We start from the raw sequence: 16,162 nt of genomic DNA, 5'->3' as shown, positions 1-16,162 counted from the left end.
ACTGAAATCTAACAATTAAACCATCTCTAGCTTCGTCTATACCTGTCACCAGCCCAGACAGCTTTTCTCATCTCAGAGTTTCCAGTTTTATTCCGATTGTCTCCCCTCAACGTCCAATTCTCTATTTCAGAAAGACACTGCAAATGAATTACAGTAACACCTGAATTAAAATCAGAGAGCATTTTCCAGAGACCAGAGAGCTGTAGTCAGTTCCACAAGAGTATCAACCCCAATCCCAGCTAACACGAAGCGTCTACCAGTCACCGCAGCAGACAACCTGAACCGGAGAGTTAAAACAAGCGTCTGCAAGAAACACCGAGCAGCCAGGAGAGATCTGTGCGCCGGGAGCCGAGCCAGGAGTTCACGAGGGCACGACAGATACCACTCGGCCGTCAGCGATATGAAAGCTGACATTCCTCGGCAGGGGAGCGTTAAAAATACATGCCACCCGGCTGTATCCGCAAGCCGCGCCCTGCAGGGTTCGCTGCACCTCGGGCCGAGCCTCGGGCGCTGAGCGCAGATACGGCTTTATCTCCTCTCACATACAGACAGAGCAGGGGAGGTCAATACTCACAACATGGACACGGAGAAAGGAGGGAAGAACAGCAAAACATAAATAAAATGGAGACAAGAGAAGAGAGATAGACCTCGAAATCTGTAGTGAATAAAGGGAGGGCAATTAATCAGCTGGAGCACGTCCTCAGTCTGTATATTCGGAGTGGAAGGTCGTCTCACACCAGCGATCAATACACCTCCTGATTGGCCAGAAATATCGGCCTGAGCCAGCACCGGGAGGAAAACCAAATAATTCAAATATCACCTTAAAAACACAACCTACTCCTACTTTTACCGGTAACGGCAATAAACCCTTAACCATAACCACAATCATTTCCATATGCTGACAGCCGTGTTTTTCTTCTTCCAGTATTGGCAGTAAATACAGAGATAATGAGCCCACAACACTGCACAACAGTGTATAGCGCCCACGAGAGAGCAGCTCCGTTATTAATGAGGGGTTAATACCTGGAACGATCTGGCACAGAAGTCAGTTTCTTCAAACCAAAGGCGCTTCCTTTTGCTCTAGTGGAGGGACTGTGGCGTCCAGGACCCCGGTCAACGCTACCCAAACTCCAGCGCAGTGCAGACAAAACAACACACACACACACACACACAGCGAGCGCACACCCCCCACCGCCACCGCACTGCCCTGCCGTGCCCAGTCGATCCCGTCCCACTCTCCGAGGGGGGCGGAAGTCCTGGCACAGTGTGTGTGTGGCACCGGGAGGCATGTGAGGGGACGGTCAGACCTTCAGCCCTCTCACAAGATGCACTGTTGGAGTCTCTGCGTGGCTCAGATGCCGAGTGATTCACTGCGGAGCCGGTGCCAGGATGACTGTGCCGGCTCACGGCCTGTGCGGTTCCCCCGCTTGGCAAAGACTGCGTTTAAAACAGGCTCTGCTCCCCAAGTGTCTTCACACCACAGCGATCCAATCATGAGCTTGAGCCAAATTAACAACAGATTAAAGGCAATACCAAATTCAATCTGACCGCTTTAGGGCACCACATCATATTTCTGAGCCATATAAAAGTGTGTGTGTGCCTGTGCGTGTGTGTGTGTCAGTGTGTCTGTGTCATTTACAGGAATTACAGGAGTTTGTCATTTTTATACAGCTTGCTTACTGGTTGAGCTCACGACTGAAGGAAGATGACGTCTCTACACATTACAGAGATCCTGCTTCTCCGCTCATCTCCAGTCGAGACGCATCTCCTGTAACTCGTGTAGAACAATGTCAGCCCGCGCCCCGGGGATGGGTTAGCGGTTGTTTTAAAGCATTAATTGCGTGCGCAGGTTTTAATTCCACTCCCGCGTTAAAGAAGCCATACAGAAAAGCTCTCACACACACGAGTGCCAGGCTATAGTCCTGTGTCTTCATAGGACAGAGGACCGGTAAAGAGGACAGACAGCTCCCCTAACTGTCCTCCATGGCAGGGACGGTCTCACTTTGTAAAGACGTCCAGACACCAAACCACTGTAACAGACACATGAAAAAGATTCTGCATTTTCAACCTTCAAATACAAGCCACACACACTGTATGAAGCATGGATAGGGACGGCGGTAAAACGGTCATTAAAGACTCTGTGTTGGAGTTTAAACCCCGGCTTTGTTCCCCAGCCCAGCAGCGGTGCCAGAGCGTGCCGGCGACCGCTCCCCCCCGAGACAGGCTCTTACCGAAGGCGGCGTAGAACTCGTCCTGCGTTAGGTGCTTGTCGGCGTCGCGGTCGTCGTATTTGAGCAGGTCGAACAGCGTGCACCCCGACGCCTCCTTGGCCAGGCCTTCCTGTTTGATGACCTGCAATGCAGCGTGGGAAAGGCACAGGGTTCAGGCGGCACACTAGTGATCATTCTCAGTTCTATTAGAGTATCGAAGACACAGAAAGCTGTTGCAGGTCTGAGACAACCGAAGGTACAAACCCCTCAGGAAGATAAAGAGGGAAGAGCGTTGAATAGGTTTACAGTATTATAAAAATGGCCATGTCTGAGACATATATATATATATATGTATGTATGTATATATATATATATGTATATGTATATATATATATCTCCGATGGACATGCTCTGCGATTTCAGTTGCACATTTTCTGCTTCTAAAGGGATTTGGGAATGAGGCTGGTTTTGCTCAAATGCAGTGAAGGGTGAAGGTTTGAATCCCCCGACCGCACAGGCACTTCCAGCAGCGCGGAGGAAGCCCACACAGCCTGTCCCGAGCTCGGTGGTGTGCCGTGATTTTAAGTGAAATCTGTTTATTATTTATGCCAGGTCAGTGGTACTGTCCGAGGAGAGGGGGAAACAGGGAAGGAGGAGGTTTTTATTCCCCATGAGGCGCCTGGTTTGCGGCACAGAATACCACGAGGAGAAATCGTCAGGGAGACCAGTCCTGTTTGATCTTTGTACCCCAGTTTCCCCACTACAGACAGCTCAACAGCCACAGGAGTACTGCTGTAGTTAACCCCAAAAGAAAGAGAAAAAAATATGTATGTCTAATAAAAAAACACACCTGGCTGCTTCAAGATGCGCATAAAGTGCCAACAGGTACTACAAGACCCAGATAATCACCAGGAGTTTGTTGTGGAGGTGATTCCTTTCCCCCGTCATGAGGAAATGGTTTATTGGATTATTGGACACAATTTAAGGAACATCCTTTAAAACAAGGCCACTGCATCCAAGACAACGCAAGCTGTGGGAGCGTAAACCCTGCTGGTTAAAGTTATTCAAATAAACAAGGACGTTTACCCCTTCAATTATTCAATTTTAAAGCCATATAAACCAGTGTTACAGCATTTGTTTAGGTTAATATTTAATAAGTATTTCAGCGCAGAGGTTTGCTTCAGGGGTCCTGAACTGCAGCACAACCAGAGCCCGAATGCCACAGCGGGGGGCCGCGCAAAACCAGCACGGCAACAAACAGGAAGTGTGTTCTACCCAGCTCCGCCCCTGATTGCTCTACTACCTACAAGAGCCCAGGCCCGGCTCACCCACACAACTCTGCCCGCAGACGCCCAGGAGGTGACCAGCAGTTTTAGTCCCTCCATCGCGAAGGCGCCCCCCTCACCTGTGACAGCTCGCTGCTGTCCACTTGCCCGCTGCCATCCGAGTCGAAGCGTCGGAACATCTGGTCGACCAGCAGCTTCTTCAGGGACATCTTGTCCTGCGTCTCCCCCCCGCCGCCCAGCCTGGCATACTTCTGGTTCTGCAGGTCGAGCATCTTGTTCTTGAGCTTCCCGAAGTCGCTGGCCTTGCAGTTGTCACCTGGATGAGCAGAGAAGGGAGAGGGAGAGAGGAGTTGGCATTGATCATTGACAGTTTCGTGCTCAATATGTTTCCTGTAATAGCCCAACATGGACACCCTCTGGAGCACACGCATCTCCTCAGAACGCTTCCTCCGCGGCCGCCGGGCCTCTCTCTCCACAAAAGAGAGCGATCTGAAAGCCGCTTAAGATAGAAGTTAATTTCCCCGCGTGCGAGTGGCATCCTGAGCCCCAGGAGAGGAGGTTTACTGCGCATCTCCACACCTCGGGGAGCAGAGCCGGGTCACGTCTTCCGTCTTAATCCCTCCATATCCCATCCCACCCGGACGGCCCGGTCCGAGGCGTCCCCTCGACCTCTGCCCGGCTCAGCCGCAGTGTGTGCCTTACTGTGGCACGTCCTTCGGGGTGCGATTGGGCTGTTAATGTTATAATCTCCCAACACCAGTGTTCAGTCACGAGATGAGAGGCACCGGGGTGACATTTCTAATTACCACAGTTCTGATGAGGACGGGAGACGCTCACAGGATGAGCAGCATTCGGCGCCGGATAGGATTGAAGCATTTCAAGACGGTCAAAAGAAACGAGACACTGCTCGACCTGATAACTTTTACCCCTGGTCAGATTTCCAGGAAGCTCACGTCCACGATAGCCGCATGTATATTTTATAAACTTCATTTAGCTTTAATTTAATTCTAAGTGGCTCAGACCCGAGCAGTTTAATACGTTCAGAGGTGAGGGAATCTCCTTGTGGTGGTGATATCAAAATGAGAAATTGCCAGCGCTACTTTACACCTAGAAGTAATGCAATTTCACTTCCTAAAATGGCAGACTGACAGCCCCACTCCCAGCCTCTTTGATAGCATCTCTTTCATGTCTGATCGGACGAACGTGTGTAATGTTCAAATACACCAAGTCAAAAGGATGCTAATGAAAACTAAAGCACAGGACACTTATTTTAGATCTATACATATAACTCCCTGGTTTTCACTTCTACGATGATTAGTTTGATGTCTTTTTCAGATTTACCGGCTTCGGAGGAATAAAAGAACCAATAAATACAATTCACGTTCAGTTTTTAGGTTGTGTGTGTGTGTGTGTGAGAGTGTAAGGGTTTTGAAGTGTTGATGTTCTGGATTTCTTTCCTCTCATCTTTGTTGAGGCATTGCTCTGAAAGTGATTATAAGAGAGAGAAGCACACAGCTGCTCCAAGTGCTTCCTGCGACCGAGCCAAGGCTGCATCTGCTGCGAACATAAATTGCAACTTGACTCAAATCTCCCTGTTAAACTGCTCGAGAACACGCAGCTCAGCGAGACCATCCTGCGCAGCGGAACGTAAAACACTGACGTTGTGCAGAGCATCGCAGGCCACGAGAACACGGCCCGGTTTAATATCATGAAGGGCATCGACCACATCAAACCAGAGGAGCTTTTCCAGATCAGCAGGGACACACGCACCCGGGGACACAAATGGAAATTGGGCTTCAAGGCATTCAAGACAGAAAACAGGAGACACTTCTTCACACAGAGAGGCGTCACAATCTGAACAAACTCCCCAGCGATGTGGCTGAAGAGACAATTTGGGAACATTCAAAAACAGACTGGATAGGATCCTTGATCACTTAGTTATTAATGGACACCAAACGAGCACGATGGGGCAAATGGGCTCCTCTCCATTGGACACTGTCTCATGTTCTTATTAATATCCCTGGGTTGGTGGTTGAGTCTCTTGCGCAAAGAGTGTCTCTCCGTTATTGACTGTGAGCATCTCTCTCTCTCTCTCTCTCTCTCTCTCTCTCTCTCTCTCTCTCTCTGATTTGGGCTTTATTGCGTACTTACAATATTGTTTGTGTGTGAAGGCTCTCTATTCTCCCTCTCAGTCTCTGTGCAGAAGTCTGGGTTGGGGGGTGGGATGTGTGTGTGTGGGGGGGGGCTGGTATATAATGAATAGTTTTGTTTTTCTTTTGTGTCTGTTGTTGAAATCAGTTTACGTATATTAAAAGGCAGAAAAGTGTCTGACTCTGACTGATTCAGGCTTTATTGCAAACTTACAATATTGTTTTGTGTGAAGCGTCACTCTCTCTCTTTTTCTCTCGGGTTCTGACTCTGATTCAGGCTTTATTGCATCCTTGCAATATGCTCTTGCATATCCAGATACAGAGAAACACACACAACCACACACACACACACACACACACACACACGCACGCAGACACACACACACGCACACAGACACACAACCACACACACACACACACACACACACACACACAGGCACACACACACACATGCGCACACACACACACACTCGCACGCACGCACACACACGCACACACACACACACAACCACACACACACACACAGGCACACACACACACACAGGCACACACGCACACACCCACACACACACCCATTCACGCAGACACACACACAGATGCGCGCACACGCACACAAAAACACGCACACACACACACACACCACACACACACACACACGCACACACACCCACACACACACCCATTCACGCAGACACACATGCAGACACGCACACACACAAACACACACACACACACACACACTTGTGCTGCATCATTTGATTTGTCTTTGCTATTCAGCCCTGTGAGTTAAAATTTAAACACAGTCAATATGCAGTCAATCCCTCAGCCTTAAAAAAGACAGAAAAGGCACATTTACAGAGAGCTGGAATACAACAAACACAAAGTTGCTGCCAAAACCCAAAACAGCACATTTTAAACTGCGGAGTTCATCGCTGAAGAGGCCGTGTCACACTGACATGAGCTGATGATGTCACAGCGAGAATCCAAAGGGAAGTTCTAGTTAAAACTGGTTTTCAATGTGTGAATGAACAGGGTGGCTTCTGGGTAAAGCGTTCAGTTGCAGATGTCAACGAAAAGTGCTGTGGACAGTAATTAACCATTCAGCACATTGATCGAAAGGTCAGAAACTAAATTATCCCACAGGGGTACTTCATAGTACATTTAAACGCATATATATTTTTAAAAGTCTGTTTAGTGCTCAAAAGAGCCACAATTATATCCCTGCTTCACTTATGGGAAAAAATCTGTCATGAAACAATGCAAGTGCGGTATACTGATGCGTAGGACAATATACAGTAATGTAAATGCAGCCATTATCCAGAGCCGCGTCTTTCTTCCTCCAGAGACGGAGAGATTTCTCCCAGTGCGTCGAGTCGCCTCATTATCTCGTCAACGGGAATGAGAAGTACTTATTTCACATTTCAGAACTGAAGAAATAATACCCTGTTTTCCTCTTACATTAACAGCTGTTACAAAAAAAAACCACACAACACCAAAAAGAGTCGCGGGAGTATTTTTGGTGGAAACCGAGCTTCTCCCCGCAGAACAGACCCCCTAAAGCCCTGCCGAGTCGGGGAGAAGAGAAATAACCATCACAGAGCAGCCCCGATCTGTTTGCTTAATTGTCAGACGTTGAGAGACAGGACTGTGCTGTCTTCACACGACGCCGAGCGACTGCACGCGCCACTTTCTGCTGAATCGGCGCGCTTGAACCCGGGAAGAAACGCACTTTACATTCAGACACAGAAGAAATTCATTCACTAGATTTAATTTAGTTTCTCCCACATACAATTTCAGCACATATACAGGATGCTACGCACTTACAGCCGTGCCTAAAGCTCTGATTCAATCTCACACAAACACGGACGGCCCGCGACAATCTCTCGATGCCATTCGGTCAGGGAGCGCTCACAGATGTTGTACAGATGTTACTATTATTCCTACAGTGCAAGGCGCTAGCCGTGCCTCCGCGTTCGGCAGTGGAGTCTCCGAGCGGCGGCCCCGGGGGGTTTCTTCCTCACCCGGGCCCGAGCGTCTCGCAGGACTGAAACCCCCTGGGGCTGGGAGTGGGTTAGTTTTAATTCCCCTTCGACCGCAGGCTGAGTCGTGTGTTTTCTCTCCTGCCGTGCTGTGTAGTGTGTGTTGTGACTGTGAAGTTGCGTGCAGAAGCGCACCCTGACAGAGGCTTGGGTTATGGATCTCTCTTGTGTTGTTTGTTTGTTTGTTTAATTAAGCTCGGCATCACGTGGTATTTAAGATTCAGAATTGTAATGGCATTTTAATCTCCTTAAGAGCAAATCCCTGCAATTGTGAGATATACAGATGGAAATATGAGTTCCCTGGCTGCAGTCTAAGTGCACACACACTGTCACTCACACACCCCCTAAACATACACACTGTCTCACACACACACACACACACGCACCCACGCACGCAGTCACACACACACACACACACACACACACACACACACACACACACACACACACTGTCATACACACCCCTACCCACACACACCCCTACACACACACACTGTCACATACACACACACACACACACACACACACACACACTGTCACATACACACGCAGTCACACACACACACACACACCACACACACACACACACACTGTCACATACACACGCAGTCACACACACACACACACACCACACACACACACACACACACACACACACACACACACTGTCATACACACCCCTACACACACACACCCCTACACACACTGTCACATACACACACACTGTCACATACACACACAGTCACACACACACACACCCCTACACACACTGTCACATACACACACACTGTCACATACACACGCAGTCACACACACACACACACACACTGTCACATACACACACACACACACACACACACTGTCACATACACACGCAGTCACACACACACACACACACACACACCACACACACACACATACACTGTCATACACACCCCTACACACACACACCCCTACACACACACACACACACACACTGTCACATACACACACACACACACACACACCACACACACACACACACACTGTCATACACACCCCTACACACACACACACACACACACACACACGCACCCACCCACAGTCACACACACACACACACACACACACACACACTGTCATACACACTGTCACATACACACACACACACACACACACACACACTGTCACATACACAGGCAGTCACACACACAAACACCCCTACACACACTGTCACATACACATACACTGTCACATACACACGCAGTCACACACACACACACACTGTCACATACACACGCAGTCACACACACACACACACACACACACACTGTCACATACACACGCAGTCACACACACACACTGTCATACACACCCCTACACACACACACCCCTACACACACACACACACACACACGCACACACATACACTGTCATACACACACTGTCATACACACCCCTACACACATACACACACATACAGACACACTGTCACATACACACACACTGTCACATACACACGCAGTCACACACAAACACACACACTGTCATACACACCCCTACACACACACACCCCTACACACACACACACACGCACACACATACACTGTCATACACACACTGTCATATACACCCCTACACACATACACACTGTCACATACACACACACACAGACACACACTGTCACTCACACACACCCTAAACACACAAACTGTCACACACACCCTACACACACACACACTGTCATACACACACACACAAATGTAATATTCCCCCTCCCTAGCGAACGAGAAATTGTCTGTCCTGCAGGCTGTGAGAGTTCACTGTACACTAGACAACTCCACAAAACCGTTCCTGAAAATAGATGAACGAAAGCACCCAATCCGCACTGCCATAAATAAATAGTAAGGCCTTGATATACGGGAATAATCGTATGATAAGTGGAGTAAGAGGTGTAGAATAATGTAATTGGGTTCAATTGATTTTGAAATCACATTCCATCTTACAAATGAAATGCCCTTCCCTCTCCCTCCCTCCCTCCGTCCCTCTCCTCCCTCGCTCCCCCTCTGGTGCCCAGGCTTTGTATAATTTATTTTTAATCTGTAACACAGTTTACCGTCCTCGTGGAAATGCACTTCCACCCACTGTACATCACTCGCCTGACCTGAAAAATGTAATTTAAACCCGTCGCTCAAAGCCCGTCTGGGAGACCGTGGTGGGGATTTAGACCGCCCCCTCTTAGCATCTGCCTGCGCACACTGGCCTTGTTTCGATTAATAATTTCAGTCACGTTGCCAGGCCGGGGGCGAGTGCTGTGGCGGACCTGCGCGTTATTAATTGGTACGGACCGGTTAAGTACATTGGAGGTCAAGTCCAGGCGAATCGGAAACGATTCAAGGCGCGGCCCGCTGATATTGATCAGACGGAAGAGCCGGGACAATTACGCAACAGTGACGCCTCTCTGTGTGAAGAAGTGTCTCCTGTTTTCTGTCTCGAATGCCTTGAAGCCCAGAAACCTGGAGGGAATGTCCTACTCGGAGAGACTGAGGGAACTGAACCTTTTCACCCTTCATGCATGTCTTACGCCCCTCCCCACATAAAGCTTCCCAGTTCATGAACGCAGGGAATATTTACGCCTGTGACAAGTCGAGATGGCTCGAGACCCCCAGGTCCAGATCGGAGAATGGTCCATTGTGCGCCGACCACAGTTTAAAAGTGAGGAATTGATCGAGATTTCCCAGCGGAGGGGGTCATTATCAAGGCATCATTTCAAAGTGAATTTCACAGTTGAATTACAGCAACTTTTTTCACAAACGTCGATAGGCTGATCAAGACACACGGGGGAAACTGGCCTGGAGAATAATGGCTCAATCAGCAGTGTCAATTAACGGCTAATTATGAAATATCTACTCACAACGAATGAGCGCGGCCATCACATTTAAAGGCAAACACTGAGAAAGACAGAGGCAGGACTGCAGTGCTGGTAAGATTGTCACATACAGAGGAAACAAAGAAAGAAAGAAAGAAAGAAAGAAAGATTAACATGGTTTCAAACTCTCTCTCAAGCTGAACACGAACGCCAGCTCTAGGATATAAGCATGCGATCAGCGGAGAGAGAGAGAGAGAGACGGCGAAGGCAGCAGGTACAGAGCAAAGCCAAGAGAGAACAGATGATGTCTGTTTAGATTTGACCGCGGACGGGGAATGGGCGTCTCCGACCGTGCCTGTCAGACAGCTGTGGAGGGGCGACTCGACCCACGCGCGCGCAGGCGGCGCTCTCTCAGACCGGAGTTCGAGCAGGCCAGCTCTGGGGATTTCGTTCGCTCGTGGGGATGCACGGAGGCGAGCCGATCGGAGAGGGAAGCAGGACTGGAGCCGTGAAGAACCCGGCCGATTCACAGCCTGCGCTCCCCACTGGAGATCCGAGCGCCCGAGAAGCGCAGGGTGGACGAGCAGGACTGGGGCAGACTGGTGAGCCCGTCCCACAACATCAGAAGGGATACGAAAGATTAGAAACGGAGCAACAGCTGGTGGAAGCATCGGGGTCAAGCACAGACTTACTTCTCCCCAGGACAGGGAGCTGTACGGGCACTTCTGAAAGACGGGCAGAGAATAAGGAAGAGGACGTGAAAGTTCAGCCTGATTACTATCGCAGTGAGCTTAGATCGAACTGAGAAGGAGAAGGTTTTTTTCTCCAAATGGGCTGAGGACACCGTGGGAAGCAGGAGGAGACAGTTGAGTTCACAGAAGAGCCCCGAGGTTCCTTGACGAGGCTGTCAGGACTTCAGAGCGAGATTTCAGCCCGGCAGCACGGAGAGTCCGGGGCGATCCAGCGTTTGAAGCCGGGATGCCCTCGGCCGCCAGCCCAGCAGGACGTTGACCTGCGCTTCCCTGAGATATCAGAACGAGTTTCGCTGCTGGAGTGAGAGCAGAGTTGTTGCTGCAAACATAATGCTGCTGTAAAACTACCAGCCAAATAAAAGAGCTTTATGCTGTAACGTAGATAGAAATTACCTCAGTTAAAAAATCTAGATTCCCCGTACGATACTTCCTGACTACTCCGCTGCCAAAAGCACCACTTAACTCAACAAATGATGTCAATCTGTGCCCACAATGAGACGCTTTCTCGGATCTTCCACTTCTACAGAAGTCTACAGAATTAGCAAGAAACTGCGTCTTCCGGATCGCATCCTGTCGGTGAGACTCGATCAATTCGGAGAGGAACAGCTGGGCCCACGAGGGCAGATTGCACGGATCTCCTCCCAGCTGCTGCCATAAACCCCGGGGACGGAGGGAGAGACGGTTCATCTCAGGTTTTGTGCTGCAACAGAGTGGGAAGCGCTCCGGCTAAGACACGCACACGCATATTTACTCCCTGAACTGAGCTGAACCACTTCACGAGTAAATGTAAAAGACTCGAGATTCAGTCCCTATTTAAACATGGGGGGATGCACAAATGCACAAGTTTGTATGTATGTATGGTTCCAGCCGCACAGACGGACACATACAGCGTTTGGTTTTAATATTTGGCTACACGTGGTGACACGTTCACCAGCTGGCCCAGAAAGCAGATTAGAGGATTTTTGTTGTCGTCGTTGCTGCTTTTGCTCTTTTAATACGAATTAGTGGGAATACATTTGTACCGCCCCGGCTCTGTATTAAAGGTTGTGATGGCGCTGACATTGGCCAGATGGCCGGGTGGGACGTGGCGAAAGCGTGACTCATATTCCACATGATTTCTCAGCACACCGGCCCTGGTTTCCAGCATGGCCTGCCAACGTCACGGTCACAGATGCCTTAATGCATTTTTTTGTTGTCTTTTTCTGTGTCCGTCTGTTGTACAACAATCCTCCCTCTTAATTACATTCATATATATATTTTACTAACGAACACAAAGACCTGAAAGCCTCCCGTCTTCAGAGCCAGTGTATCACCGAGGCCAGCAACCAGGATCTGGTCTCTGCCATGTGAGGTTTCGGCAGGCGTGCGTTCGTCCTTCGCTGTGTTCGTCCCTCACTCTCTCTCTTCTCCCTCTTCCTCCACACTAGCGATGCACGGGCAGTGTGCGCTTCAAGTTAACGACAGGAAAAGCCCCCTTCTGTAACAGCACAGTCACCGCAGTTTACCGGACTCTGAACACACAGCTGTGCTCATGTTCGCTGGGCGAATGTTGAATTTGCAGTGAGGGGACTGGCAGTGGCATTCTCCGGAAGTCAAGCGCTGGCTGGACGAGCAAAACACAGCGAGCGATGGTGGACACCACATCGATCTGAAACATCGATGAATATTGAGTTACAATGGAAAAATCTAGGTGGGAAAATGATCTGTTATCAATATATTTAAAAAAATGATACTATGGTTCAAATTCTTATTGAAGAGGACGATGAATGTAACAGCTCTTGATTGAGTTTGAATTGATCCGTTCCCCTCTTAAAAGCTAAATTTGAGTTTGTCTTCTCACACAATCTGCTTACTTCTGCCTATTACATTACAGGACAAGACAGCCAATATTGCCACCTATAGTATTTGTTTGTTTTCATGTGTGTGTGAAAGAGAAAAGAGACGTACACAATTTCTTTAATAGCTTCATCTCCAACACACCGCACTTGTTTTATGTCTTGCGATGGCGTCGGGCATTAACACCAACACACTCCTTGTATTCTAATCCCTTTTACGACCCGCCAGAACACAGAACGAGAAAACCAATTTCCCGAGCAGATGCTAAATTCCTAAGATGCCCCTCGCAATACTGTAATGTGAAGCTGCCATATGTCTCCTCTGTAGAAGTGCTTTTTAATTTACCTCGCAGAAAAAAAAAAGAAAAAGAAAGGCAGAGGAGAGGAAGACGGGGGAGGAGGGCGGAACTCTAACTCCGTTCGGTGGAGATGAGACCCTGGCATCCTCAACGTGGGCTCAAGCCTCGGCGCTTCAGTGAATAAATCGGCGATTCTGCCACAGGTGCGATTCCCCGTCGCAGAGGGCCACCACTCACCGAAACAGATTGTACGGGCCATTCCATTGGCGCTCCTCCTGCCCCCCCGCCCAGCCATACATCACGTTAGCGCGCTGTGACAGAGCCAGCTCCCCGAATCCGGGGTCACCGATTGCAATCTTAAAGACCGACTCAATGCGTCACGGCAGCAACACCTGACTGAGTCAGAAATGGATTTCTAGTCACCGGGCGGCAAAGTCTTTACCACAGCGTAGAGGCATTCAGTCATGGGCTGAGCCATCGGGGAGCACGGTTTATGTTGTTTTATTCCACAGAAACCGAGGGATTAACCCAGTGCTCTTCTTGAGACAGAGAGGGGGTTATATGTTTTTTCACTGCCTGTATTCTGATCAAAGACACAGGAATGTAATCTATTATTCAATAAGAACAACTGGTCTTTTCACTTCACATGGCCAGGACTCTGGGAGAGCGGGGGATGCAACACAATGACACAATGGAGACGGGGAGAAAGCACCACAGTCTACGGACACGGTCGCCCCGCTGTCTACACCAATACTGGCTGAAGCGGTCGATGGATCGGTGGAGAGTCATTTAATCGTGTCCGCGGCGAGAAGAGGAGCAGAGAGGCCTGGCTGTGCTGCTGTGACGGCTCAGACTGAGTGACTGATGGGGCTGCCGTCAGCCGATCCAATCAAGATTTCACGTGATCAGCGTGGCACCGAAGCTGGAGGATGTTCACAGCAGGAGAGATTGTGGGGATGAGCCAGTCAGCGTCTTACACTCGTATCTCACTGAATCTTGTCATCTAAAAGTGAAGGTTTTAGTTCAGTGATTATGCAGAACATTCATTCATTCATTCATTCATCCGTTCATTCATTCGGCAAAGGTTGGGGATTTTGTGCAGGAAAAAACATGCACTGTGGCTAGATGCTTCACAAAGTTACCATTAATCGGTCAGATCAGTGCATTAGGAAGTGTGAACTCGATACCACATGTGTACAGACTCAGACACGCTCAGACACGCACACGCTCTGCGATTCCTGGCCCAGAGAGATCAATGGCTGTCATAAAGGGAACCGTTACAATAAAGCTCCGGCCTGAATGCCTTACCATGCTTTGTGTAAAACAATAAACTGCCGGTGGAATATCCGTGCGGTCGGAGGTCATCCACTGGAGCGTTTCAAAGAACAGTATGTACAGAAAAAGAATAGGAAGGGGGAGGAGGAGGACGACAAGAAAAAGGCATTTATTCCCACTGACGTCCCTGCAGCATCCCCCCCGGGGGCCTCCAAGCACAGCCTGCACTCTGAATACAGCTCTCTGGATTAGCGTCTGTAAATCGCGGCGCTGTGGTCGAGTGCTGAGGTAAAGTGTGAGAAGCGGGACCCCTCTGCAGTGACGGTGCTGAAGGCTGCACAGCCCCCGAGGCAATCTCCACCGCAGAGCCCATTTCTGTGTGATTGTGTGCCCTCTCCTCACACTGTTCCCCTCCTGCAGCGTTCAGTACAGGCCACTGTAAATTAGGAAACAGGAGGGGGGCTGTCGCCAGTCGCTGCTTTATCAAAGGACACAATCACAGCGTGGGTTCCTGAAGGAGAGCACACTTTAAAGAGACGCACCTTATTAACCCACACGGATGTAAAGTGATCGAAGGCAGAGCAGAACCGTTTAAAGTTCTCTTCTCAAAGTCTTTCAAAGCAGAGGATCTTTTTTAGGTTTTTATTTTACATTCACCAGAATTTCCTGTGAGCCACCGAATAATAAGCATCAGCCAAACACTTCAGGAGCAGAGTGGCACATGCAGGGTGACACACACACTCGCACACGCAGGGTCACACGCAGGGCGGGGGCTCTGACACTTTTCACTTAGGGTTTCAATCTCCCAGCCCTCAGTCTCGTGCTGCTTCATGAATAACAGGAAACCTCATCTTCAGAAGCGCAGGTACAGATTTACGAGGACGGCAGGCCTTGGAGGACAGTGTCTGAAGAACTTGCGCCACGAAGGGTCGAGACGAAACATGGAAACTCGAAACACACGTCGGTGGTCCTTCGCCTCGAGGATTCAATTTACGATTTCTTTCCAAGAGGGGGAACAAAACCATTTTATTCAACATCGATAATCACAGCTAAAAGCAGCCCCTGTCTAGTGGCACAGTCTGTCGGTGCAGAGAGCTGCGGATACACCCCCCACCCCAGCACAATGTGGTCTGGGAGATTTCATTGTTTCCACACTTAATCAAAAGGCAATTTATATCGCATGCCTTTTTGGCGACACACCAGCTTTTATCTGCAGCGCATGGAGATGTATTCAGGATGCATCCGCCGGATTTCAAACGTTTCATTCAGCGGCCGTGGAGCATTATATCTTAACCAGAAAGATTAGCAATTGTCAGGATTATCAAGGGACAATATAAAGTCTTCTCCTTCTGAGAGATAATTAAGCACTTTCTGAGGAGGCGGCTGTAAAACATTCATAAGAGCTTCGACTTCAGATAGCAGATTCCGCTTCATTTTCGTAATCGGGCGCGGATATGTCCGGATATCT

At 49.2% G+C, this 16,162-nt stretch overlaps 1 protein-coding gene across 4 annotated transcripts in view; it reads right to left on the bottom strand.

The window, feature by feature from the left end:
• fstl5 (follistatin-like 5) overlaps nt 1–16,162 on the bottom strand; it is a 140,499-nt gene that overhangs the window by 58,263 nt on the left and 66,074 nt on the right. For all 4 annotated transcript variants that reach the window (XM_066718038.1, XM_066718039.1, XM_066718040.1 and 1 more), the window contains exons 5-6: nt 3,616–3,812; nt 2,232–2,352 (exon numbers count right to left, since the gene is read on the bottom strand). In XM_066718038.1, coding sequence (XP_066574135.1) covers nt 2,232–2,352; nt 3,616–3,812 — 318 coding nt within the window. The remainder of the gene's footprint in view (nt 1–2,231; nt 2,353–3,615; nt 3,813–16,162) is intronic.

The sequence above is a fragment of the Amia ocellicauda genome, chromosome 12 (assembly GCF_036373705.1).
Source record: "Amia ocellicauda isolate fAmiCal2 chromosome 12, fAmiCal2.hap1, whole genome shotgun sequence".
Taxonomy (NCBI): domain Eukaryota; kingdom Metazoa; phylum Chordata; class Actinopteri; order Amiiformes; family Amiidae; genus Amia; species Amia ocellicauda.
This window is presented reverse-complemented; position numbering and strand designations above follow the sequence as displayed.